This window comes from Pongo pygmaeus, chromosome 5 (genome assembly GCF_028885625.2).
Source record: "Pongo pygmaeus isolate AG05252 chromosome 5, NHGRI_mPonPyg2-v2.0_pri, whole genome shotgun sequence".
NCBI classification, from domain to species: Eukaryota; Metazoa; Chordata; class Mammalia; order Primates; family Hominidae; genus Pongo; species Pongo pygmaeus.
This window is the reverse complement of record NC_072378.2, coordinates 100,193,871-100,217,131: the sequence shown is the minus strand read 5'-3', so window position 1 is coordinate 100,217,131 and position 23,261 is coordinate 100,193,871. Positions and strand designations below refer to the sequence as shown.

The following is a 23,261-nucleotide window of genomic DNA, read 5'->3' as shown; positions in this document are numbered from 1 at the left end:
ACATCCCTTCTAATGCTACTTATGTAAATATGATAAAGCAGACTTTAAGGGAAGAGGGGGGCCTGGGAGAAGCAAAATTTATCAGCTAAGGTTAATGCGGCATTTCTTGGAAATCTTCCAAAATAGATTCTGTTTTCCTTTGTCTTCGGCCACTTTAGCTGAGGAAAATCCTTTTGTCTAAAACCCGATTTAGTTATCGCCTCCCTCACACAGCTCCTTTTCTCCTTTGCAAAACCCCGTTCCCTCGGCCTCACCGAATTACAAGAGAATCTTTAGATCTTGTTCCCACTGTAATCCCGCCGCAAAGGGAGCTGGTTTCCTCCTCATTTTAAACAGACAATCAAAGGATTTGCGAATTTTCTGCGGTAGGTCAAGTGCAGAAACGAAATCTCAGCTCACCCCCTCGCCAACTGAAATTGGGTGTGCCAGAGCGCGTCACCGAAGGCAGGAGGCGAGGGGCTCCAGGGAGAAGGTCTCTACCCCACTTCGAGACTTTAGGGAGGGGGGACCCCTTACTAGGACTTGGGGAGGTTCCTTCGATATTAGATCGGGAAAGCCCGGCAGGTAGACGAGAGTAGCCAGTCCCTTATAAAACATTAACCCAGACACAATCGTAAGATTTCTACAGCGACCAGAAAGAGAAGGCAAACCTCCGGGAAGGCAAAAGGTTCCTTAAAAGGTGGCGGGGGTGGGGCAGGAGAGGGCGAGGGAGGCTCCTGTTAACCTGTGCCGGACAGGTTGTTTATTAACCTGTGGGGAAGTCTCATTTTCCCTCGTAGGCGCATACTAATGAGGCCGAAACCTGAAACAACAAACAGCCTAGGCTGGCGCCGGGAGTTCTGAACTAGAATTTATCCCGAGCCCAGCCTGGGGGATTTTCAGATCATTCTGGTTGGGAGGCCGCTTCGGGGTGTCTTCCAGCCGCTTTGGGAGGCCTTCAAAATGTTAGTTTAAAGACATTTTGTTGGTCTTCAGCGCAGGCTTCGCACCCTTCGGGAGCCGCGCGAGACCTGCCCCCAGTCGCAACGCAGTCTCTGCCCGCTCCGGGCTCGCTCGAGTGCCCCGGCCCTTCGTCCCCACCAAGCTTTGGGGTTTAAGGCCTCCGTAGGCCCCAGAGCGCCCAAGGGCCAGGGTCGCCGGCGTCCTCGGCTTTCCCAACAGCGTCCTTTCTCCTTTCCCCCGTGTGGCCTCCGCAGCCAATCCCTCCTGCCACTCCTTCTGAGTGGGTATGTCGGAGCCGGGATTTAAAAAGAAAAGAGCAGGTCGTGACAGAAACGAAGGAGAATAGGTTGGCTGAAACGGGAAGAGCGATAAATGTGATAAGGCGAAGGGGTGTGTACAGGTGGCTGTGGCGGGGGCCCTCCCAGAACGGTCCAGGAGGACCCCAGGGACCAGGGCAGTGGAGTCACTCCGGGGAGGAAACCTGGGGCGGGCTAAAGAGTTGGGAGGAGTTGACCGGGAGCCAGAGAGGTAGAGGAGTCCCGAGTGCGGGCGGGGAGCATCAGTGTTTGCAGAGTGGTGGGGAAATCGTTAGATTTATTTAGATGTTCAAACAACTAGAAAGACCGGATTTGAGCTTAAGGGGCGTTCACGGTTCCTCCTTACCAAGGCTTTGATCGCTTGCTTAGGAAGCAGCTCCTAGCCAACACCTTTTAAAAAATCCAACTCCATGTTTTATTTTGAAAGATCTGCCCCCAACCTCATATTACAAGGCGAGTGTTCATCATTGTGTACTTCTTGGTGATTTGCTCCTTAACGCAGTAAGTCACCTTTCTGAGGGGTGCGGTGGGGGAGGTCACGTTAAACTTTGTTTAATGGTGTAAGAATAAAAGGATTTAACTACCTAGTTAAAATAATTTTAGCAGCAGCACTATTAAAAAGATAATACCCATAAATAGCTTAGCACAGGTCTTCGAAAGTTTTTTTGCCTTCTTTTTTTTTTCCGCAAAAGGGTACTCTAGCAGACTCCATATTAAATTTTTAAAACTCTGCCACAAGAATCCTGAGAGTTTTATTTTTTTAGGCATCACCAGAGAAAGTTTGCGGCAAAGCCTCCAAAGATCTTAACGGGGAAACACCGAGGAGAGAAAGAGATGGTCTTTGTTAATAGAATACAGTACCTGGAAAGTAGAAAAGTTGAATGAGTCTCAATTCGAGAAGAGAACGAAAATATTACAAAAAGATTGTTAGCACCCAAAGTGACTGACTTGAGAAAAAGCCCATGCGGGTTTTGGTGATAGGGGGGTGGGTAGGGGACATGAGTTGTGTGTAAGGCAGAGGGCTAGGAGGGGAAAGGAATAGGAAGATGGGTTGAGCAGGGATGCTGGTAAACGTCAGTCTGGAAATCATCCGCCAGGGAACTAATTTTGCCGAAGGGGATTAAAGCCAGAGGCCAAGGGGAGGAGAGTGGCTAGAAGCCCCGCAGCCAATCAGAAAGCCCGCCAAGGACCGGTTGGACCTGGCCGGTCGTCTCAGGTCGCTGCGGGCTGGCAGTGGCTTTCGCTGGGTGTTGGGACAAGCTCGGCCTCGGGAAATGGATGACGATGAAAACTTTGGGCGAGAAGCAGAGTGCCCTTACCCCCCGTAAACACACTGGTGAACCTACGTGAAAGTTATCGGTGGGGTGCAATGTTGGAAGCTTTTTCCGAGCCTAGGCCACTTGGAGTCCTGCCAGGGGGCCCTTGGCCTGAGAAACCGGGTTTAGTTTAGAAGAGGAAATCTAACCTCTGCTGAGAAGCTGAGAGGACGGACTGAAATGTACACGCTCCCATCCCCCGCTGTCCACGTTGAGAGGGATCCCCTATGGTATCCAGTCAAAGGTCCGGCACTCGGGTAATACAGTCGCGGGACTTGGTCACAAACTGCCTGCCAGGTCCGGGTTCAGTGGCTACAGGATGTTTCTGTGTCTCCACAGGGCTCGGCGAGGCGTGGGGCCACTCAAGTCGGACCAGCCCCCTGGACAACGTCGGCCGAGAACTGGGCTCCCATCTGCTCCAGGTACAGGTGCAGGTCTTCCGGCAGCACATAAGCTTTGAGGGTCTGAGTGCCTGGCCCTGAGTTGAGCTTTTAGTTTCTCAGAAAACAAAAACAAAAACAAAAACAAACAAACAAACAAAAACCCCAAAACAGGGATCTGGACTGCACGTGGCCCTCTCAGAGCCCAAGAGCTGCTGCAAAGTAAAATTTTAGCTTTTGCAGATGATGCCTCAAGAGGCTGAGAGGGAGGCAAGGTGACAAGTGAGAAGTTGGGTTTGGAATGTAGCCCAACGAGGCCCCTAACCAAGGGAGGGGGCACCATTTGTCTCCATTGGGCTGAGGGAACTGGAACACCCCAGATCAGGCAGAAGAGGCAAGGCCACAGAACCATCCCAAATGAAGGATTTCCAAAGGAAATAACAGGAATCTGGTAAAAAGACCTGTCAGTGCTTTAAGCCCACATCTTTCCGATTCAGCTACATCTGCAACTGGTTTCGTGTCCCTGTAGTGCCCAGGCTCCCTCTTCTCTTCCTATTGCCTTTCACTCCAAGCCAGCCCAGGCTGTGTGCAGGACCTTGCTTAAGCACATGCACACCCCCAGATAATGAGTTTAACTAATGCTAGGCTCCCATTACCTTGTGGTTTGTAGTGCTCACAGTTTTAACTTGCTCTTTGCCTACTTAAGTCACAGAACAAATATTTTAAATTGCAAAACCCCGGTGGCATTTTTAGATTTTGCACTTGTCCCAACCCTGCAACATCATCATTATTATTATTATTCAAGCCCACTGGGAGCTACTCTCCTGGGAGCCTTAAACCTAAGCAGCATTTGGGGAATCTAAGCAAGTTTTCCCTGTGGGCTGGCATGAGTGGCATCTCTTGACAGGAGCTCCTTCTCCTACCACTACCCTATACCTTTCTCCTTCCAAGACACCAAGAAGATTTTAGTTTCCTGGGACAAAGAAAGGGGTTGGGCAAGCATTCCCTCACTGACCTGGCCTTCACACCTTTGAAATTATCTAGAAAGGCACTTAACTCTAAGACATCTTCTGTCAGATTTCCCTGTGTCCTTCCCCCAATATTTTCATATTCCCAACTAGTTTTCCTCAGAAACATAAACAAGAAAACAAAATCCAAACTGTCCCTGACACTTTCAAGCTCTTGCCAATTTATTTCCTCTTCTTCACGTCACATTTCTGGCAGGACTGACTTACATTCTCAATTTCAATGGCCCACCCCCTCCCCATTCACTCCCACATCCCTGCAGTCTGGCATCTCTCCCACCCATCATGGTCTTCACTGACTCCACCACATTTTGATAGCAAGAATTAAATGCTCATCTCTTATCCTAATGAAGCTCACTCATTCCACAAATTTAGGAGGGGCAATTGCATGCCAGATGGAAAGCCCTGCTCTCATGGAGTTTGCATTCTAAGGAGAGCAGTTTACAAGCCCACACTAGTACACTGTATAGTGTACCAGGTGGTATAGGTGCCATGGAGAAAAATAAGGAGGAGAGGAAGAAAGAGTAGTGCCTTTTAAAATAAGAGATGGTTGGAGAGGGCTGCACTGAGAAGGTGACATTTGGACTAAGACTTGAAGGAGGTGACACTGATGATTTAACATTCTCTCCTTCCCTCAGTTTCTAAAATAGCACTACTTTCCAGATTCTTCTCTCTCTCTCTGCCTGCTCCCTTTTGATTTCCCCACCACTGGTTGGCCTGCAAATGCTGTAATTTCTCCTAGGTTTCAGCTTGGTTTCTCCTGTCACAGCTTCAAGGCCACCCAGGTAATCTCACCCAACACCAGCCTCTCAACTCCTTTCTCCACATGAAACCAACTGGTTTCTCTAGTCTAGACTCTCCTTCTGAGCTCCAGATTTTTGTTTCCTACTGCAAACTGGACACATCTAAATGGAAATCTGCATACACTTGAAGTTTAGCATCTCCAAAACAAGGAGGCATTATCTCCCTCCCCCAGAATTCTACTCATACAAAATCACGCTAAATCTTGGTTAACGATGTCACCTTCTGCTTAGTGCCTTCACTGAAACCTTGAAGTAAACCTCTCTCTCCTACCAATGAAGTCCATATCCAGAACCATCTTTGAAACAGATTCTCCCCTTTCTATATTCCCCTTGTGACTACCCCATTTCAGGCTTGACCATCTCTGCTGCAGCTGTCTTCTCTGATCTCCTCTTCCCCTCTCCTTCCTCCTCAGATCACTGTCTGCATTCTGCAAAACAAAATAAAATTAAACAAATGCCAATCTAAGCATGCTATTCTCCTGCTTAGAAACCTCTGTTAGAACTCTAGTGCTTATAGAGCAACTCCAGGTTTCTCAAATTGACATTTCAAGCTCCAAAATCTATTGCAGGTGTAGCCCCTCTGCAGTCTCTGGTACACCAAATTCATCACCTCAGAATACACTAGATTGGTCCTATCCCCAGACCCAGCAGACTTGGCCACTTCATTCCTTCTGCCTAGAAGGCTCTTTCTCTCTTCTCCAATCCAAACTTCCTGTTCAAGGTTCTGCTCAAACGTCAGCTCCTCTAAGGCCTGATTGTCCCCCAGGCCTCCGGTCACTCAGGCTCTGGGCCCCCTGCCTATTCAGCACTATCTGTTCAGCTATGTGGTCATTATATCTGTCTTCAGGCCAGTTGCTCCTGTTGGACTTCCTGCTCCTTGAAAGCAGGGTCTGACTCGTCTTGTCTCTGCCTGGACTGTGGCCTTATTCACAGAGATAGAGACAGTGAAAGTCTTAAGACTTTCGTTCATGGAGAGCCTGTCAGTTTGATGTATCAAAGTAAACTTACACACACATATACCCTATGGCACTACTCTATGGACTTGCTCCTTGTAAAGCCTCTCATCTCCTAAACACCCCCTGTCCTGAACTCTTTCCAGAGTCACTGGCCAGCTTTCTTCTGTCTACAAACTTTAGACTGCCAGCCCTTCGAATATTGATCTACCAATGCCTACTGCACTGCTATTCCCAAACCCTGCTATTACTCCTTCCATTATAGAACACATAGGCTGTGATTTTTCCCCCTAGAACTGTGTGTGTGTGTGTGTGTGTGAGAGAGAGAGAGAGAGAGAGAGACAGAGAGAGAGAGACAGTGTGTGTGTGTGTGTTTTATGGGTGTATTTTCCTTGTTCGTTTCAGTGGATCCTGAGTCTTACAGGGCACTAGCCTTGTCCACCAATTACTCTGGATCTTTCCCTTTGGGCTGCATGCCCCAGTTGTTTACAAATTTAGAATGAACAAAAGGGCTCATGTGGCTAGTTTTCTATGCCCTGTTTCCTGCCAAACCTGCTCCACTCCATCTCTTTACACTTTTAGCTGAAAGTCACTAACTTCTGTCCTCTTGCTCCCATTTCTCCAGATGGCCCAGAGGGCTCTCTATTCTCTCTATTTGTGCCTCCCCAGACCCTAGATGGCTTCATCTTCGTGGTAGCCCCAGATGGGAAGATCATGTACATCTCAGAGACAGCCTCAGTCCACTTGGGTCTTTCTCAGGTAGGTGAGTGGTTCACATATCCCACCTGCAGTGTTTACAGCCAGAGCTGGAAGCAGGGGTAGGGGGCTGGGTTGGGGGCTGGGTGTGCTTCTCTAAACCTGGAGCTGGACATCTCACAGCTAGCAGGAAGACTCTTAAATGGTTCTGGGTCTCTCCATTTCTCCACTTCCCTTCTCCTTTACCTTCCACCCTAGGCCCAAACAATGGCTACTTTTTTGAGTCCCTACCGCAAGCCAGACAACATGAGAGGAGGTTACATACTTATTTCATGATGTCTTTATCAGAACTTTGCCAGGGAGCTGCTGCTGCTGTTGCTACTACTACTATTACTACTATTATTATTATCATCATTATTACTGCTATTTTTATTATTATATAGACAAGGAAGCGGAATCTTAGATAGGCTGCAATAGATAGCAAGAAGCAGAGCTGGCATTGGAACTCAGGGCCAATTCCAGAATTCTGGCTGCTGTCCTCATGGTCCTGCAGATCCCCTGGCCTAATCTTTCAGTCCCTTCACCGGGCATTCCACCGCCACGGCGGCGGCGACATCCTCCTCTTTACAGGTAGAGCTGACCGGAAACAGCATTTATGAATACATTCACCCGGCAGACCACGACGAGATGACGGCGGTGCTCACCGCCCATCAACCCTACCACTCTCACTTCGTGCAGGGTAAGGTAGACACGTGCCTGCGACTCTCAGGCCCATCGCAGTCCGCTTGTGGTTTTTCCCCAATTAGTCGTGGCAGAGACGCGTGCCGCCCCACGCCGCCGGTATCACACGTCCTGAGCTTCCCTTCGTTCCTCTCTCCCAGAGTATGAGATCGAGCGCTCCTTCTTCCTGAGGATGAAGTGCGTCTTGGCCAAGCGTAACGCCGGCCTCACCTGTGGCGGCTACAAGGTGCGTAGCTGGAAGATCCGCTCCGGGTGGAGTCAGAGGAGGCGGGAAGCGAGGCGCGTGCGGCGTGGGAGGAATGTCCCTACCTCTGGGACTACCCGCAAGGGCACCCCCAGCTTGCGTCAAGGAGCCGCAGGCCAGGACGCTCCACAAGGGCCACGAAACTTTGTGAACAGCTGGGGACTATGTTTAAAGACAAAGTCTGACTGGGTCCCAATACTGGGTGGCCGCGGGGGCTATGAACTTGTGACCCGTAGAGATGGGCCTTCAGGGTCCGTAAGGCCTCTGAAGGGGCGGGTAACTTTGGTGAATCCCTAAGAGGTTATGCATAGCGTTACATAAGAGGTTAGAAACCAGAGCTTTAGTTCGAAGCTATGGGTCTCACGTTGAATGTCGTTGAACGTCATTAGTAGGTTTCAGGGACCTACTTCGCTATTCGGACACGTTAGGGTTGGTGGGGCCAGGCCTCTGCATTTTTACGTGCTCCCAAGTGAGTTCAGTGTGGCTGTGCAGTCACTTTATTAAGACACCTTAGAGCACCAATAAGTTTGGATTCCTTAGTGCATGGGCGTGGTCAGCACAGCTTTGGGGCTAAGTAGAGTTTCAACATGTTTCAACCCCTTCTCCACATTTTGGGGGCTCTTCTTACCTGTGGCTGAGTCTCCCTCCCTCTCCCTCTGCCTCAGGTCATCCACTGCAGCGGCTACTTGAAGATCCGCCAGTACAGCCTGGACATGTCCCCCTTCGACGGCTGCTACCAAAACGTGGGCCTGGTGGCCGTGGGCCACTCGCTGCCTCCCAGCGCCGTCACGGAGATCAAGCTACACAGCAATATGTTTATGTTCCGCGCCAGCCTGGACATGAAGCTCATCTTTCTGGACTCCAGGTGGGTGGGCAGGGCCGGAAAGGGCCTCTCCTAGCCTGATGGCGGCCCTGCTTAGTGACTGAGAGCTTTCTGTCTATCCTATGAGCCCATTTTGCAGATGAGGCGACTGAACCGGCCCTGGAAAGTGAGGGCGGACAGTTAGGTCTCAGACGGCTGTCGAGGGTGTGTGGGAAGGGCATCCCTGCACCCCCGCCTGCATTCATCCTGCAGGGATTGCTCTCCTCAGGGTGGCGGAGTTGACGGGGTACGAACCTCAGGACCTGATTGAGAAGACTCTGTACCACCATGTGCACGGCTGCGACACCTTCCACCTGCGCTGCGCGCACCATTTGCGTAAGGCGCCACCCTGCCCCGTACCCAGGCAACCTTGGCGCATCCCCTGGTTAGGGGGTGGGGGAGCCACGATTTAAGTCCCTCCCAAGAGGACAGGTGGGAGCCCAGGGAGCCGGGTGGTGGTGGTGTGTGAGGCCTCCTGAGGGACTGCTCCGACACTGGGCCCACCTAAATTCTCTAACATCCGCGGGCCGCTAATATAGGCGGAAGAAGCATTTCTGGGCGAAATACGTCCCCCGCCCCCGGCGAAGGTATATTACTCTCCTATTGGTATTTTTTTCCCATCTGTGAACCACACTAAAGATGAACAAAAACCAAGGCTGGCGCTCACTTGCGTTGACTCGCCTGGCTTTTGATACAGCTTTGCTTTGAGCATAATCTGCCCGGGCAGGGATCGTGAGCGCCAGAGCTCAGCTGCCCAGAGCCTTACTTCCGTAGTTAGAAAAGCGAATCTGGAGGAACCCCCCCAACTCTAAATGTTCCTCCCTTTGCTAATGGTGAAGACATCTGGCCACCCCAGTATCATCCCAAGAAGGGTGACCGGAGGGCTCGATGCAATACAACGGGACAATCAGTTCCTTCGGGAATTTGCCTGTCGTCTCTCTCTCCTGCCTGGTGCGATTATTAGGGCCCACAGGGAGCCCTCAATTATCACCACCAGGGATTGCATTTGGGACCAGTCCCGGGCAGGCTGGTTCACCACCATCTGTCTCCTGTCTCTCCGTCAGTGCTGGTGAAGGGACAGGTGACCACCAAGTACTACAGGTTCCTGGCGAAACACGGCGGCTGGGTGTGGGTGCAGAGCTACGCGACCATCGTGCACAACAGTCGCTCCTCCAGGCCACACTGTATCGTCAGCGTCAACTATGTCCTCACGTGAGTGCAAGACTGAGACCCCTTCACCCACCCCAGGCGACCCTGCTCTCTGCGAGAGTGCGGGTGGCGGCACGGCCGGGTTAGACAAGGCTCGGGCCACGGGGAATGCCATTTTGACCCTCGAGGGCTGGCTGCGCCAAGAGGAGGCAGGTCGAACATTTTCATCTTTTTGAAGAGGCTTTCTTCGTTATATTCTAGAGAAAGATTTAGGAGTTTTTCCATCACAGTCCATATTTGCTTTCTTCTCTTTCTTTTTCTCTCTTAACCTTTTAAGCGAACTCTGCATTAAATAAAACTTAATGTGGCAGAAAGAAAGAGACAGAGAGGAAAGGATCCAACGTACGGAGGCATTTATGGTTAACAAACAGGACATCTGTTTCATTTTTTCAAATCTGGGGTTTGAAGTTCTTAATTTTAACCAGAGTCTTCAATCAAAGTTAAGAGTTCGGAGAGAGTGGTTTCCCCCCTGAACCACAAAGGGGGCTTAAGTGACCAGGAGGATCTGACTTTAACTCGTAGAAAGCTAAGGGACCTAAGCGAACGCTGCAAGTCTTGGCCGGCGCCCAGGCCCCGCGCCGGGTGTAATTGCTTCACTGAGTGAGGAGCGGAGCTCTGGGTGCCACCTGCGGGCGCGAATGACAGGCAGGCTGCAGAGGCCTGCATTTGAGCCTTATTCTTTCTAGAAACAATAACCGTTTCTGGTTGCCAGTGTGGTCCTGCAGGCTGATCACGTGGCCTGGTGTGCGGCTGGTGAAAAAAGCGTGTTCTGTACAATGTTTGTGAAAGTTGAATTGCTTAGGGTTGAAGCCTTTATGAAGAACTCTTTTGTGTGTGCTGTTGCGCTCTCCCCACCCCTTTTTTGGTAGAGATTGAAATTCTTGTGATTTTAGGGGATCTCCTGGGTTGTTTACTTTGGAAGCTGGAAGTGTTGACACACCAGGCACTTAGTAGAATGCTATTTAGACATTAGGAAGTTGGTGAAGGGGTGCTATTTGGAATCAGACTATACTGTAGGTGATAAGGACTAGATTCGTTTCACGTTGTTTTAAATTGCCAAATTAAAAATGTAGTAGTTGGAAATATTATGCTTGGCAGTAAGACTATTTGTTCTGTGTCTTGTTTAATAAGAAAATTTAATTCAATAGACTTAGAAAATTTGGTTTAGATGAGGATTCAACATTCAAGAATAGTAGCTGACGATTAAGAATAATCTTTTATTTTTTTATCTTAGTAAACAGTGTTAATATTATATAATTCTTGTAATATCAAGAAGGCTGTGTATTTTAACACAAAACAAAATTTACCAATATTTTGGGTTTCATGAAACAAAACTATCAATTTCATGAATACAGTTCTTCATATTATTAAAATAAATGCAAGAGAGAATGGCAAAGCATAGTACATAAAATAGGCCCCTCTGTGAAGCAGTAGTATTAAAGGGTGAAAAATTATGTCTGCTTACCATGGAAAGGAAACGGGCATTCTTTAAGAAGGTGCTTTATATGTCTGAGACATCACAAGCATTACCCATACACTCTGTTCTCTGGTGGGTGCCTGTGGTTAGTAATCATTTTTTATCAAACAGCAGGGTATATAGTCACACAGACCCATATAAATGATCCAAATGCAAGTTAGACCTCCCAATGGGTAAACTTAATTTATGTTTGGAGTCATTTTGAAATATTCTGTTTTGTTTTCCAGTAGATAAGTGTACATTTTTTCTTCTGTTGATTCTGTCATTCCTGACTTTACATACTCCTTCAGAACTGTATAATTAGATGATCAACTTTACATCAAATTTAAAAAGATGTAATGAGGATAAATAAATGATTAATAGAAGGAAAAAGAGCATGGTGCACATTGTTAAAACATTTTATACCTCTGAATGAAAACGGAAATAAACACACAGAAGCATATATACACAGCACACGAGATGAAAAGCTGAAATTGATTACCCTTTTATGAGTCTCAGCTTCAATTTCTTGTAGAAAAATTCTTAGGACAATTTTTATAGCTGCAAATGTGGAAATTGCTTTAGATGAAATGTCATCAAGTGGCTCTGTGTGTGTTGACAGGATTTTCATAATGAACAGGTTGCAGTTTGTTTGATGTGCATATCATACATCTGGCTGGAAGTTACTAATTTACATTGTCTTAGCAAATTAAATAGATGGCTATTGATTCTCCATGGTTGTAGTGAACTACCACATACATTTGTTTTTTAGGGCTACTTCCCTATGAAGCCTGAGAAAGATAAGTGAATTCTTTCTAAATACTCCACCTCAAACAAAGTACTTAAAACCACAAGCTCCCAAATAGTTTGACATGCCAGATGTTTTTCAAATTTAAACGTTTCAATAGCATACATTTTAAAGGGATTTTCATGTCATGAAAATAGAGGTTTTTAAATAAGCCTTGGTCAAATGAGGTTGTGATGTTTTGGTGGAGGCAACATTCATAAGCTCATTGATTTTCTAATTTCCTGATTTATTGCTGAAGTTAAAATATGCCTAGAAAATAAGTTATTATTATCTAACAAAAGCAACAGTGAATTATTTGGCAACCTTGTTTTAATAAGCAGTTGCAACAGGGCATATAGGAAAACTGGATGATTTTAGAGGCAGGTGGTATATGCCTTGGTGCTTTTTACTGACTTTTGTATGCCCACCATATGTTCTGAAAATCTGGAGAGGAGAGTGAGAAGATACTATGATTAAATTCTGAAAATTCCCTTAGTTTCTCTGGGTCTCCGAGGTTCAGTGAAGCTTCTATAGCTCTTCATTAAACCCTTGCTACAAAACAAAAGAAAACAAAACAAAACACTGATCAGTTCATGATTTTCTGTAAGACACACATACCCTGTTAGCTTTACACATTTAAAAAAGATTTTTCTTATAAGTTATGAGTATCCTCAGGCTTTGAAATAAGTGTTAAGTATGACAGGCCTTGCTCTCTGGTTATTTTCAAGAGGGTAGGTGAATGGAACTAGTGTCTAGTAACAAGGATGTCGGGGAAAGTCCGGAATATATGGAGTATACTGTGTAAAGACCTACGTGAGTTTTCTTGAATTCATATTTTCTTGAGTTTAATTAGTATTATTAATTATTCATAGCCAGTTCAGATGGAAAGCTTTAGTTTTTAATGTAAAGAAAATTGAAAATGTAGAACACCTAATAAACTATGAAAAACAATTTCTAAGAAAATTAAGAGTCTTGGTTCTATTTATGTTTTTAGACTACATGTATTTTTAAAATAAGAAATATTCTGCCACTTTTAAAGATAACCCACTAGAGTATAAAATTCCTATTTAAAAATATTTTAAAACATAAACTTTGCAAATATAAAAGTTAAAAGAGAAGTAAATGAATATCCATATTCACATCATCTACATCCAACAACTGTTAATATTTTCCTATATTTGCTTTGTATCTCTCTCTACTTATATGTGTGCCTATTTTTAATGTGTATTTTTTTTCCTACTAAATCACTTCAAAGTAAGCTACAGATATCATGGTGCTTCATCCTTGAATAGCATTTTCCTATGTAGCCACTGTACCATTTATGATGACACATTGAAAATGTTAAAAATTATCGTGTGTAGAGCTTGCAAAAATATAGTTGAGAGCTAGTTTACTGGTGCCGTTAAAAACAATCTGCCACAAATGTTCATCAAGTACTCATTGGTGTATGATCTCAATTAGGCTGATGGATAGATGATATTTTGTGAGGAGACTTTCGTAGGATAGAAAGTTCTAAATGATACTGTATTTTAAACTAGCTTTCTAATAAGACTTACAAGCTAATACAATTCTGACATTATGTCTGGAAAGTAAAAGAGAGAGAATAGATTTAGTGAGTAATTTGGAAATTTTGGAATCAGACAAATTTAACATCTCAACTTCTTTTTCTTAGCAAAGACAGCTTCTCTGCTTATTTATTTTCTAAGTTTAGGATGGAACATTGCTTTCCTAGAAAATCTCACACGGTGTTTTAGAGTGATTCACTCAACATACATGAGGAAGTAGTTTTCTGCGTTAAAACTTCTATTTCTGTGTTACTAAAAGCAGAACAAATAGAGACAATTTATATTGGTAGTGTATATAACATTTGCTGTCTAATAAATACCCCTTTTGAATTCATAGAAAAGTTAGGCCAAATACCAAAAGTGACATACAGTACTTCCTTCATGTCAATGAAAAACAAAGGGGGCTCTATATTGTAATTACTGCAGATCCTATACTTTTTGTTGTTGTTTGCATATGGTATGTTAACCACAACAACTTACCATTATGAGAACCACTGTAGTTCTTAGAATTAAAAAGGATTTTAAATGTTAACATATTCTGTAAATATAAAACCCGACATATCCTTGCCATAAAGCAACAAACATTAAAATATGTTCATATTGCTTTCCTCTTTTAGGTACATTATTGGTGCTGGGTTAATTTGGGTTTTCAAATTTTTAAAAATTACTTATTTAAAGACCAGTGCTATATTATTGTTATTACTAGGAGTTTTTAGAGAATGCTTTAAAAAAACTTGACCAATAACATATATAGTTATTGAGTACACTTTATTTTCCTGTTTAGCAAAATCACTATTATATTACAAAAATATAAATACAAACAATATAAAATGAAACACCTTTTCACTTAGCAAGCTACAGAAAATATAAAATAATTTACTCTCTGGAGCATTTGTATAGACTTAATCTTTTGATCTTCCAAAATAATAATCATGCACTAATGTATACCCGTAAATTAGATTTGATCCTTAATTGTGTTTAATCTTTACTAAGATAATATTGAACATCAGAGTCACAGTTGTTCTTTTCAGATGATCTTTCATGTAACTTAATGATTATAAAAACAAATTGAAGACATATTTGTATTAATACTAATTTTATAACTACCAAAACACTTAGTTAAAAGGAAGAGCTGGGAGATTTAGTCTCTTTTGAAATACATAATACCAGTTAAATACTCACTTAAATAATCTTATTCTTCATACACTTTTTCCTTATTATAGTATTTTATCAAAAGGATCTGTATTTGGTTTTGAATTCATCTTTTATGAACTTACAGACTTTGTATTTTTTAAACAAATGCTGAATTCATATCTGTTTCAAAGTGCTGTCACACTGGTTACCTGACTTGCTGCTTTGATGGCTCTGCACAGTGGCTGGATCAGAGATGGCTTTTCGTATTTTTAGGTGTGGAAACTGAGGCTCAGATATGCTGAGTAAGTAGTGAAGCCAGAATTAAAAGCTGGTGTGTCACTCCTACTGCATCCTGCTGTTCTCTGTGTATAGGGGTGGAAGTGGAAGGTGGTTGTGGGAAAGATGTCTGAGAGACAGGGATGGATTTGAATGGGTGAGGCCTGTAGTGTTCAGCCCACAAAACTTCAAGATAGGCTTTGATCTGAATTCATGACGGAAGATTAAGAAGCTGCCTCTTTGTGGTTGCTTCACAAGGGTGCGCAGATATTGACATTTTCCTAGCTAAAATTTAGCTGTTCTATCTTCTCAATGACATTCAATTAAGAATGTCTCATTTTTTCCCCATAAGTTTCACTAAGGACATTTTCATTTTGTAAGAAGGAAATGTAGCCTGCAAACATTTTAGTTTTTTACTGAATTGCTTGGTTCTAGATTATACAAGTACATTATTGCTATTACTAATTATTCTATTTCTGCAACCAGATTTAACATTTTATGTTTTTGCTAAACAAAAGAGTTAACCCAAATGTCAGTAGATTTGCAAACCAAGTCAAATGTGATGCAAATTGCCTGCTGTGGCAGGGGTGCATTTCTTATATGGTGTGTGTGTGTGTGTGTGTGTGTGTGTGTGTGTGTGTGTGTGTGTGTACATCCCCATGGGGATGGGATGGGAGGAAAGAATTGACCCTTTTCTGCCTTTGAGAGAGAATGGAGGGGATATATGGCAGCAGGGGAGGCCCCCTGGGGGTTCTATTCAGAGGCCTGGGATAGAGAACTTCCTAGTGTTCTTGGGGCTGCTGTGCCATCCTCTGGCCCCTTGGCACTGCCACTATCCAACTGCTTCTCCCTCCCCAGGCCTCTCTGGCCTCCACTCCTTCCTCTGTTGTTGCCCTGACCTGAAGGATACTGATTCATAGGAGTTTCCCTTTAGTTCTTGGGTAGAGGCCAGTTGGTGTGTACTGAATGACCAGCCTGTCTACTTTCCTCTGGCTTTCTCTTAGTCTGGCTGTTGGGAAAAAAGGGTTTTGATCTTTGACTCACATTGTAGACAAATACGGATCACTGCCTTATATAAAGGCAGGCACCCATACATGTTATTGTGAATGGATGGAGAATTTCAAGGGAGGCTTTACTTGAACTCCAGAAAAACATGTTTTTGTCTCCTGACTTAGTCTACTGACATGGGAAACACTGTTATGTTTGATACAAGATGTGTGTGTGGTGGGGGATGGGGTGGATTATGCATATCTTCATAATTTAGTAAAAGGCTGCCGCTGCTCTCACCTTTACCAATACTTCCTTCTCTGTTCTTGGCTTATGATGTCTTTCCAGATGAGCAGGTGATCATAGAAAATTCACTAGAGTTGGAATGCTAGTGTCTATTATTGAGCCTTCGTGCAAAAAAGGATTGGTTGGAGTTTAGATGAAATTTGGAATTCCTGAGTACCTGTCAATAGAGGAATTTAGCATTCTGGCTTGCCTGAGGGAGTAAACTCCCCAACTCCATCTCCCTTTCTCCTGCCTTTGGCATTGCCAGGACAGGGAGCTGGCGGCGAAGAGGGCTCCTCCTTGGTGATCATGGAACTGAAAGGAGAAGTTACTTGGTAGGGCATTGACAATGTTTGGGGTCTGGCTGAGCCTGGGCCATCTCCAGAAAGTGATATTGCAATAGGATTGTGATTTTGTTTTTATAAAGACCCACAGTATCATTTTCCAAGCAATCTGTGAAACAAAGGCATGGACTTTAGTGCCAGATGGGCCTGGGTTAGAATGAAGACTCCGCTACATAATAGCTGTGAGGCCTTGAGCAGATCACTCTACCCCTTTGACCTTCTGTTGCCCCATATGTGAAATGGGGACATTTGTACCCACCTTTTGGGGATTTATGGAGGATTAAATGAGATAATATATAGAGAGAATATAGCACAGTATCTGACAGAAAGCAGGTGCTTAGAATTTCTTAGCTGTTTTTACTAGCTCTTGCCAATTATGTAATGTCAACTAAAATACTTTGAAAGAGAATTAATAGTTTTCTCCTTAACTTGACTTTCTGTAAACTCAAATCCATAAATTTAGGTGTTTATTTTCCCTTCCCTCCCCAATCCCTCAACACACAAACCTCCAAGTTTTGTGCTGTTTGTGTGTGGTGATTTCTGCAGTTTGGTTTGGCTCACTCTGTTTTTCACTGTAGTCCTGATACTCTAAGGGGAGTAGAGATTTCTATGTGGAGGGAGAAAACACAACATTTACTGAGCACTTTCTTTGTGCTAGAGAGTGTGGAAGGTGTTTTACATAGGTTAGTTTCTTGGGGAAAAAGAGATCATAAGAAACTAACCAAATATCTAGGGTAATTTAGTTGGAATCAGTGTTTTGTCAACTTTACCAGTGCTAGTAGTTATAATTTAATGTGTATAAAACACCAAACACTGACATTTCTGATGGTGTTCAGTGGAGCCTTTTGTATATTCCTCATTGTTCTACATGGACTGAGTGTGGCTGTATACCAGTGTTTCACAGAGTATAGCAGATTGCAATGATTAATTGCATGATTACATGAAGTAGGAATCTTAGCATTTATCAAGCAGTTGACAATTTAGTTGGCGAAATAGAAGAGTTCCACTGAAATCTTTGAGAAGTCAGATTAGCTCAGTTTGCAATGTTATAGTATACTTGCACTATTTGCTAAGGACACAGAATACAAAGGAGCTCAAAGTGACAGTGGAGCTATCAGGGAAAGGATGGAATTTTAAGGGTTGGAAGCAGAAGTAGGGTGTTTTGAGATGGGTCAGTGACCTATATACATTTGTCATGTTGTTCTTTTCCAAGTAAGCACTCCTTGTAACACCGTTAGTATCACTCTTCAAATTAGATTCAAACGGTGATGGTCTTACTGCTCTTGTTTAAGCTAGGTTTTCTCTCTTTCTTTACATTCTTTACCTTGAACTTCATTGTTGAAACTGAGCATGTTTCTTTTTTTTAAATTTCAATAGTTTTTGGGGTACAGGTGGTTTTTGGTTACATGGATAAATTCCTTAGTGGTGATTTGTGAAATTTTAGTGCACCTATCACCCAAGCAGGGTACACTGTAGCCAATATGTAGTCTTTTATTCCTCACCCCACAGGGTGGGGTTGGGAAACCCTGGAAGCCCCAAAGTCCATTATACCATTCTTATGCCTTTGCGTCTTCATAGCTTATCTCCTATCTATAAGTGAGAACATGTGATATTTGGTTTTCCATTCCTGAGTTACTTCACTTAGAACAGTGGCCTCCAGTTCCAACCAAGTTGCTGCAAAAGACATTATTTCGTTCCTCTTTATGACTGAGTGGTATTCCACGGTGTATATATACCACATTTTCTTTATCCACTCATTGGTTGATGGGCACTTAGATTGGTTCCATATCTTTGCAATTGCAAATTGGGCTGCTATAAACATGCATGTGCATGTGTCTTTTTCATATAATGACTTATTTTCCTTTGGGTAGATACCCAGTAGTGGGATTGCTGGATCAAATGGTAGTTCTACTGTTAGTTCCTTAAGGAATACCCATACTGTTTTTTATAGTGATTGTACTAATTTACACTTCTATCAGTAGTGTGAAAGTGTTCCCTTTTTACCACATTTACACCAATATCTATTGCTTTTTGATTTTTAAATTATGGCCATCCTTGCAGGTGTAAGGTGGTATCTCACTGGGGTTTTAGTTTGCATTTCCCTGATGATTAGTAATGTCGAGCATTTCTTCATATGTTTGTTGGCTGTTTGTACATCTTCTTTTGAGAAATGTCTATTTATGTCCTTTGCCTACTTTTTGATGGTATTATTTATTTTTTCTTGTTGATTTGTTGGAGATTCTTGTAGATTTTGAATACTCGCTCTTTGTCAGATGCATAGTTTGCAAATATTTCCTTCCAATCTGTGTGTTGTGTGTTTATTCTGCCGATTGTTTCTTTTGCAATGCAGAAGCTTTTTAGTTTAATCAGGTCCCATTTATTTATTTTCATTTTTGTTGCATTTGCTTTTGGGGTCATAGCCATGAATTCTTTGCCTAAATCCATGTTCAGAGGAGTTTTTCCAATGTTATCTTCTAGAATTTATGATTTCATGTCTTAGATTTAAGTCTTTGATCCATCCTGAGTTGATTTTTGTACAAGGTGAGAGACAGGGATCTAGAACTGAGCATGTTTCATCAGGACTGGAAACTATTTTCTCTATATCCTCAAACCCACAAATTTAGGTGTTTATTTTCTCTCCCTTCCCCAGTCCCACAACACACAAACCTCCAAGATTTGTGCTCTTTGTATGTGGTGATTTCTGCAGTTTGGTCAGGCTCACTCTGTTTTTCACTGTTGTCATTGATACTCTAAAGGGAGCAGAGATTTCCATGCAGAGGGAGAAACGTCAGCATTTATGGAGCACCTTCTTTGTGCCAGGAAGGCACAGTCTCTTGCCTTTCCCAAACTGGTACTGATATATAATTAACAAGTTCACCCAGCTTTAGTAATAAATATGTTTTTTTTTTTTAGCATCTAGACATAAAACACCATTAAAAATTTTTTTTTGGATATCAGTATTCTGAATGTAAATCTTATTGAAACGAATACACTGTGCTGCCATATGTATGATGGGTATATTTTAAAAATTATTTTCAGAAAGAAAATATGAGGTATATATTAGGATGACAAACACCAGCAGATTGGAGAAAAGGGAGGTTCAAAGTCCCTATACAGCTGGTTCCAGATTTGCAGGGTCAGAGAGTCTCATTTGATATTATAATCCTGTTGTTATTAGAATATGATGCAGTCTAAACCTTAGGCTTCTTAGTTGGATGTTTCAAACTCTGAAAAACATAGGAATGCATTACAAGGTATTTGAAAAATATGTTATCAAATGAGGTATCATAATATTTTATCCTGTGACATGGCATATTAATTAAGAAGTTGGGCTCTAGAATGTAGAGTCTATTGTCTGTTCCCTAGCACTGCCACTCATTAGCCCAGTGACTATGAACAAATTGCTTAACTACACTATTTCTCTATTTTTAAAAAATCTGTAAAATGGGCCGAGTGTGGTGGCTCACGCCTGTAATCCCAGCACTTTGGGAGGCTGAGGTGGGTGGATCACGAAGTCAGGAGATCGAGACCATCCTGGCCAACATGGTGAAACCCCATCGCTACTAAAATACACAAAATTAACCAGGTGTGGTGGTGCGGGCTATAGTCCTAGCTACTTGGGAGGCTGAGGCAGGGGAATCACTTGAACCTGGGAGGCAGAGGCTGCAGTGAGGCAAGATCACGCCACTGCACTCCAGCCTGGTGACAGAGCAAGAGGCCGTCTCAAAAAAAAAAAAAAAAAAAAAACAACAACAACAAAAACCTGTAAGATGCAGGTAATAATAGGTTCTACCTCACAGAGTCAATTGGAACATTTAATGAGATCATGTGTAAGGTTGGCGGCCCTGTGCCCAACACAAAGTAACACTGAGTACATGTGAATTATTACAGTGGTTATTTTAGTGAAATTGAATAAAATAATTTTTGTCCTGCCAATGAACACAAAATAAATGTGTGTGAGTCTTTGGACCAATGGAGGGAAAGCATGAGTCTTAGGAAGCAGACGGTGGCCCAAGAACAAGAAATCAGCAATTATCTTGATGCATCTGGAAAGATCCTCCTTCAATTGGTTAGGACTAGTGGCCTTTAAGCATTCATAAAAGGCTTATTGAACACCTATTATGTGCCAAGCACTGTGCACAGTTCAGAGGACATCAAAATGAGTAAGATAGTGTCTGCAGGAAAAAGAAATAAACATATGTCCAAGCTGTATCCTAGCCTGATTTCCCTGTGCGCTTGCTGGTAACTGAGATGCCTTTATGGAGGAAAATGCGTCCACTCACAATTGGAAGGAAGAGGGCCTAAAGCACCTTGGCACTGTTTGGGTCACTCCTGAAAAATGAGCTCACAGGTGTGGTTAGACTGCTTTCTGGCTAGATAGTAGGAAGGGAGGAGAGACAGTGGGAGGAGTTGGGCACCTTGGGAGGGGGATGTGTGTGTGTGTGATGTGTATGGTAAGGGAGTTCATGACTGGCAGCAAGGTAACTGGCTACAGATTAAGGAGTTCAACTTTAACTCTCTCAAGGACGTTGCCCAGGGTGGGCCCTGTTTATCTCATTGCCTCAGGGAGAGAGAGCAGTTGTGTTGATTTTTGTCCTGTTGGAATGATGTTTTGTCCTGCTGCAGATGGGATTTTTCAAAATTTTGGGGGTTGAGTTCTGATAGGATTATGAACCTCAGTGAATTTTTAAATTAAAGAATCATTCTAGATTCAAAATAGTCTTTGCAGATGTATTACATTTTGAAATATATTGTCAATTATTTTAGATGTTTATTATTTTTTTTGCTTCTTTTTTCTTTTATAAGAGGTAATTCTCGGGTATTGCTGCTCTGTCTGGGAGAGACTGGGAGGTGGTTGTTAGCTCTAAGCTGAAAGAGGCATGGCACGTTGTTTTGTTCATTACATGCTTAGGAAGGCTGAGGAGTAAGACAGACTCACATCTGAAGGGCGGCTGCTTTGTGTGAGAGGTCAGAGAAGCTAAGTGACTCAGCCAATACAACATAGCTAGTGAGTGGTCCAGGGAGCATACCAACCCAGGGTCTGGACTCCAGTATCTACCTGATTTCCTCTTTGGCATGCTTTCTTTAAGCGGATAATGCTGTTTTAGGGTGAACCATATGAAATTGTCACTTCTATACATTAAAACAGTTCAATATTGGCAATTTCATATGATTCCACCTAATACTTACATAGTCATTTATGACATTTTGCCAATATTTTGCACGGTCTATGGACAGTTTACTCTCTTTTTTAATATGGGGTCGCCACAAGGTGACTCAGTTTCTTCAGAGTTTGGGTATACTTGGGACCTGCTCAATTGCCAGTCAATATCCTGAGCCCATCTCTTCTTCACTAATTTTAGTATCAACAGTCATGATGTTTTCACAAAACAACAATCGACGTATCACCCACAGAAAATTATTTTATTTAGAACATTTAATATTTTACCAGGATTCAAATGGGAGCTGCTGTCTTTACTAGAAGAATATTTTTTCTTTGATTGATTGCTAAACGGATAGGGCCTGTGAATGGATCCTTCCCCCACCCCCCCGCCCCCCAGGGATTTCTTGTTCAAACAGAATTTGTTGTATCCGCATCAGTAAAGCCGTGCTAATATGGGCTGCCGGGCAGATTGTAGAAATAGCCTCATTATATTGAACTGGATATCATAATGGTACTCATTAAGGTGGGATTCTCTCTGTGTTTGTGCTTTTAAACCCAAGTCCCTTGCCACTTTTTACATCTCTCCAAGAATAGCAATATTCTCTGGTAAAATGCAATCTTAGAATGTGCTGTCTCTCACCTCTTCCTACTGAAAATCATTAACAAAGGTAGAATCCCTGGTTCTGAGCATTCTTACAGGTTTGCGGCTGCTCTTCAGCCATTCATTTTACTCTCGTGCTTGTAATGACTATAACGTGTTCTTGTGACTGAACCAGGAGCTTCACTTGTTTCAGTACCTCCCATTAATTGATATTGGTGTCCAAACAAGAGACAGGCAAAGAGCTGCTTGTTATCAGATCAAGCCAAATGCAACACAGAGTTTTTCATTTTAATTTTGATAGGCCGTTAAGAGACTAATAGTGTTGGAAGGCACAGTATTTATATTCACTGTTGAAATCTTACCACAGTCCTGGCGTAGTGAAGTATTTGCTGTGTTGGATTTGGGTAATGGACCCTTGCAGGGTTACAGCTCAGGAATGCTAGCAGAATGAAGCCCACAAAGGGGAGGGCAGAGTGAGTGTCAACTTCATTCCTCCAATTAGAGCAGTTAAAGAAATAGCAACGTGCAGGATAGCATTTTATTGTGAAGGCTAATTGAAAACCAGGAAGAAAATGTTTACAGACGTTACATGGCACTTTACAGAATAATCTCTTTCCTATTTGTGTCTCTTCTTGGTTGACTCAATAGGACCTTCATTACAAACAAATTTCTATCATTAGAATCAGCTTAATCTCTGTTGTTGTAATTAAGGTAACGGTAAGAAATGTTTTAGAGTGTAGCCCTTTCTATGACAAGCTGGGGATGGTTCACGCATTCACTCAGCAAATATTTCCCCAGTGCCTACTGTGTGCCAGGCCCTGGTAGGGCTACAGTGTGGTTTAAAGAGACAAAGTCCCTACCCTCATGAAATGTAAATTTTTAAATGTATATGTATATGTAAAAAATACACATTATATGTGTGTGTGTGTGTGTGTGTGTGTGTGTGAGAGAGAGAGAGAGAGAGAGAGAGAGAGAGAGGGTCTTAATCTGTTGCCCAGGGTGCAGTGCAGTGGCAAGATCATGGTTCACCACACCTCGACCTCCCAGGCTCAAAAGATCCTCCCACGGCCTCAGCCTCTGGAGTAGCTGGGATGGCATGCATGTGCCGCCACACCTGGCTAATTTGAGTATAAATTTTAATATACTTATAAAGTACTTATAAAGAAATAAAAAA

At 43.2% G+C, this 23,261-nt stretch overlaps 1 protein-coding gene across 1 annotated transcript in view; it reads left to right on the top strand.

Annotated features, from left to right (window-relative positions):
• The window catches only part of SIM1 (SIM bHLH transcription factor 1), an 80,211-nt gene that overhangs the window by 8,599 nt on the left and 48,351 nt on the right, over nucleotides 1-23,261 (top strand). The window contains exons 3-9 of the mRNA XM_054493037.2: nucleotides 2,915-2,997; nucleotides 6,406-6,499; nucleotides 7,067-7,171; nucleotides 7,314-7,399; nucleotides 8,083-8,282; nucleotides 8,509-8,615; nucleotides 9,344-9,491. Of these exons, the coding sequence (XP_054349012.2) occupies nucleotides 2,915-2,997; nucleotides 6,406-6,499; nucleotides 7,067-7,171; nucleotides 7,314-7,399; nucleotides 8,083-8,282; nucleotides 8,509-8,615; nucleotides 9,344-9,491 (823 nt within the window). The remainder of the gene's footprint in view (nucleotides 1-2,914; nucleotides 2,998-6,405; nucleotides 6,500-7,066; nucleotides 7,172-7,313; nucleotides 7,400-8,082; nucleotides 8,283-8,508; nucleotides 8,616-9,343; nucleotides 9,492-23,261) is intronic.